The sequence below is a fragment of the Orycteropus afer genome, unplaced genomic scaffold (genome assembly GCF_000298275.1).
Source record: "Orycteropus afer afer isolate SDZICR_OR568_19922 unplaced genomic scaffold, OryAfe1.0 scaffold00125, whole genome shotgun sequence".
NCBI classification, from domain to species: Eukaryota; Metazoa; Chordata; class Mammalia; order Tubulidentata; family Orycteropodidae; genus Orycteropus; species Orycteropus afer.
Window position 1 is genome coordinate 4,446,402 of NW_006921712.1, and position 4,856 is coordinate 4,451,257.

Sequence of the window (4,856 nt, forward strand, 5' to 3'; positions counted from 1 at the left end):
GGTAACAGAAGAGAATAGGTTGAACCTGAAAATAAATTCCTTTTTCATCTTCAGATTAATTACATGTTCAAAACTACACAACAGTTTGCTTTGGTATTAAGCTATTTCACTATTTCTTCATTTGGTTATACTTTATTTTTATCCCATATACTATACCATGTTAAAATTTCTCTAACTATATCCCTGGTAAAGAGATAATTAGATAAAACCCATTGCCATGGAGTTTATGTCTGACTTGTAGTGACCCCATGTGGCAGAGTAGAACTGCCCCATACAGATTCCAAGGCTATAATCTTTATGAAAGGAGACTGCCACTAAGGCATTTGACTGCTAACCAGAAGGTTGGCAGTTCAAATCCACCAGCTGCTCTGTGGAAGGAAGATGGGTAAAGATTTACCACCTTGGAAACCCAATAGGGGTCACTATGAGTCGAAATCGACTCTATGGCTGTGGAGTTTTGTTTTGTTTTGTTTTTAGTATATCCCTGGCATTTGAATTTAAACTGAGTCAGTTGCTTTGGAAGGAAGAAAAAAAAAGCTGATTGACATAGAGAAGTTTCACAGCCCTTCCCCTCCAGCACATTCCAGAAGAGCAAACAGAAAGATAAGATGGTCACTTAGATGTGGGCCATTGTACTTTTTAAAATAAAACAATGGATGTACATTTATGTCCTTTAGGAAAAGGTAAAGACACTTAAATTTACTCTTTTCCAGAAATAAAACATTTATTTTAAAATCTTAAAAAAAGAGAGAATGTTAGAATGTTCTATTAGTATGACCTTACTGAATTTGTAGATTATGTTAAGTGTAAATTAATTACTGTCCTTGTTCATTTTCTTTCTGAATATAACTAAAGAGGAGGAGAACCATATGGGTTGGTTCTGTGTAGAAGATGATGGGAATCAAATTAAAAAAGATAAACATCCTCTCCTTGTTCGGTACATGCCTGTGATGGTGGCCAAGCAGCAGGAGTTTAAGGTAAAGTGAGGTGATTTTCTTTTAATAGTTCACCCTACATATAGATAGTATTTTCTTTATCTAATTTGCTTTACGTAGGAAATTACTATTAAAGGACATAATCAAAGCATTATCTTACAAAGTCACTTATAGTGAGTATTTATCTAGAGGTGATTTATGTAGAAATAATTTAAGATTGGGTAGTTTAAAGGCAAATTGTCACTTGTCTGCTAAGCTGCTATCTTTGAAGACCATTCCTGGGGTTTAATCACTGCAGGATACTGCAGTATTAAAACAGCTCTATTGCATTCAAAGCATTATTAGTTTAGGTAAGGGAGGCATGTGGTTCAGATTTGTCAATTTTGTTATGCCTGTGGTTGGCAAATAGTTTCTAAAAAAGGATCATAATTAGACCCTCATTTTTTCTTGAGGGATTTTTCCCACTCTACTAAAGCAAACTCCACTGCCAAGGTGGAATTTTATTAACGAGTGCTGCGTTGTCAATTCAGGCACAAGTCAGCTCCTTCATTTACTTCCATGAATTTTATAATGTCCTGTTCTTTAAACAATAGATAAAAACATTATATTTTCTCATTTTTGGCCTATGACAGACTCTTAGACTTCAAGACTGGGTTTCTCCAATAGTTCCTCTGACTAGAAAGGGAGAGACCACTTCCTTTGGAATTCACAGAACCCTTCCTGCACTATATCGCCTGGGAAGCCTGTGACTACAAGAAAAGGAAAAAAAAAAAAAAGCTGCGTTTTCTGTAAGCTCTGTGCTTACTTTTATCCCAGTAAGCTTCAGCCCTCCTATCTGACATGCTCTATGGCATTTGTTTTCAGCTTGATTGCTGGAATCTGAAGAATAAAACTTCTTAGGTATTTGCCTTTGAAAAGCTAATTTCGGAGGCTTGTACTTTAATCTTTTACTTTTCCTCTTTTAACCTTTTATAGGTAATAACCTGACATGTCTGTGGTTTTATGTCAAAACTATAAGTCAGCCACTTAAGGCATTATGTAGTCTAGAAGCTTCCTAATCCCATTTTATATGTGGGTGTTTAACTGTATTCCATTTTAGATTGAATGTGCTGCTTACAATCCTGAACCTTACCTAAATAATGAAAATCAAACAGATTCATTCTCCATGGCTCATGGCTTCCTATGGGTAAGATGTTTTTGTTTTTATTAAGAATCATTACCCATAATTAATATGATGAAAAATAAATAGATTCCAAAAGTTCAGTAGAATGTTGTCATTAGTTACTCATGTATCCCAGATTATATTTATAAATGTGAAAATTTCTTGTTAAAGGGCACTGATTACTCTTGGGAAAGATGTATAATTTTTAGGAATTTAAATATTCATTCCTTTTCTTTTCCATCTAAAACTTTACCAGATTAAATTCAAAACCAAAACAACTAATTTAACTAATATCAGAATAATTTCAGTATTTCATCAATTTAATGGTTAAATTGCATGTTTTTTGTTATGTTTTTCCTGTCCAGGACATTGTTAGCTTTTTACACTGGAAACTTACAGTTAATTTGTTCCGAATGAAATACAGCATTTGAAGCCTTTCACAAGTGTATGAGGTGATTGAAAATACCATGGCTTGGGTCAGGCACACCATAGTCTTTAAAGCTTTGCTCTTCGCCACTTTAATGAAGTTTTTGGTGTAGTGCCTAAGGCATTTGACTGCTAACTAGAAGGCTGACAGTTCAAACCCACCTGCCACTCCTCAGAAGGAAGACTGGGCAATCTGCTTCTATAGAGATGCCACCTCAGAAATCCAAAGAGGGGTTGCTATGAGTCGGGATCAACTCAACAGCAATGAGTTTGGTTTTTTTTAGTTTTTTGCACCATCTTTGCCCAGGCAATATGATGTCTGATTTCTTGACTGCTGCTTCTATGGATATTGATTGTGGATCCAAGTAATATGAAATCTTTGATAACTTCAATCTTTTCTCCATTTATCATGATGCTGCTTAGTGGTCAATTTGTGAGGATTTTCGTTTTTTTAATGTTGAGGTGTATTCCATCCTGCAGACTATAGTCTTTAATCATCATCAAAGTGCTTCAAGTCTTCTTCACTTTCAGCAACCAAGGTTGTGTCATCTGCATATCAGAGGTTGTTAATGAGTCTTCCTCCAAGCCTGATGCCTTGTTCTTGTTTATGTAGTCCTGCTTCCCAGATTATTTGCTCAGCATACAGACTGAAAAAGTATGGTGAAAGGATACAACCCTGATGCACACCTTTCCTGATTTTAAACCATGCAATATCCACTTGTTCCATTTGAATGACAGCTTCCTGTCTCTGTACAGCTTCTACATGAGCATAATTAAGTGTTCTGGAATTCCCATTCTTCTCAATGTTATTCATTTGTTATGATCCACACAGTTGAATGTTTTTGCATAGTCAATAAAACACAAGTAAACATCTTTCTGGTATTCTTTGCTTACAGCCAAGATTTGTCTAACATGAGCACCGATATTCCTTGTTCCACTTCCTCTTCTGAATCCAGATTGTGTATATGGAAATTCCTTGCCAATATACTGCTGCAACCATTACTGAATTTTCTTCAGCAAACTTTTACTTGTGTGTGATATTAATGATATTGTTCAATAATTTCCACATCCTGTTGGATCACCTTTCTTTGCAGTGGGAACAAATATGGGTCTCTTGTAGTCAGTTGGCCAGGTAGCTGTCTTCAAAAGTACTTGGCATAGATGAATAAGTTCATTTATGAAGTATGAGTTCCAGCGTGATATCTGTTGGTTGAAACATCTCAATGGGTATTCCATCAATTCCTGGAACCTTGTTTTTCACCAATTCCTTCAGTTCAGCTTTGACATCATCTTCCAATACCATTGGTTCTTAATCATATGCCACCTCCTGAAATAGATGAACATTGACCAGTTCTTTTTGATATAGTGACTCTGTGTATTCCTTCCATCTTCCTTCGATGCTTCCTGCATGATCCAATATTTTGCCCATAGATTCCTTCAATATTGCAACTCAAGGCTTGATATTTTCTTCAGGTCTTTCAGCTTGAGAAATGCCAAGTTTGTTCTTCCCTTTTGATTTTCTTACTCCAGATCATTGCATATTTCATTGCAATAACTGACTTCATCTTCTTGAGCTGCCTTTGAAATCTCTTCAGCTCTTCTATCTTGTCATTTCTTCCATTTCCTTTAGCTACTCCCTGTTCAAGAGCAAGTTTCAGAGTCTCTTATGACTTCTGACATCCATATTGGTCTATGCTTCCTTTCCTGTCCTTTTAATAATCTTTTGCTTTCTTCATGTATGATTTGCTATAATGACTCCCCACAACTTGTCTCATCAGTCATTGGTGTTCAGTGTGTCAAATTTATTATTCAGATGATCTCTAAATCCAGGTGGGATATAATCAAGGTCATATTTTGGCTCTCATGGACTTGTTTTCATTTTCTTCACCTTCAGCTTGAACTTGCATGTGATTGATTGATAGTCTGTTACACAGTCAGCTCCTGGCCTTGATTTGACTAATAATATTGAGCTTCTCCATCACCTCTTTCCACAGATAGTAATCAGTCTGAGTCCTGTGTATTCCATCTGGCAAGGTCGACATGCATAACTGCCATTTATGTTGTAGAAAAAAGTATTTGTTATGAATAAATCATTGGTCTTGCGAAGTTTTATCATGCAATATCCCATGTCATTTATATCACCAAGGCCGTAGTTTCCAGCTACTGGTAATTCTTCTTTATTTCCACCTTTCACATTCCAATTACTGTTGTTGTTGTTGTTATGTGCCATCGAGTCAGACCCGACTCATAGCGACCACTCCTTGGGTTTCCAAGGCAGTATCACTACGGAAGTAGATTGCCCCATCTTCCTTCCAAGGAGTGGCTGGTGGGTT

The 4,856-nt window shown here is 36.3% G+C and overlaps 1 protein-coding gene across 1 annotated transcript in view; it reads left to right on the forward strand.

The window, feature by feature from the left end:
* The window catches only part of ARHGEF10 (Rho guanine nucleotide exchange factor 10), a 249,456-nt gene that overhangs the window by 188,641 nt on the left and 55,959 nt on the right, over window positions 1-4,856 (forward strand). The window contains exons 24-25 of the mRNA XM_007944435.1: window positions 856-977; window positions 2,035-2,121. Coding sequence (XP_007942626.1) covers window positions 856-977; window positions 2,035-2,121 — 209 coding nt within the window. The remainder of the gene's footprint in view (window positions 1-855; window positions 978-2,034; window positions 2,122-4,856) is intronic.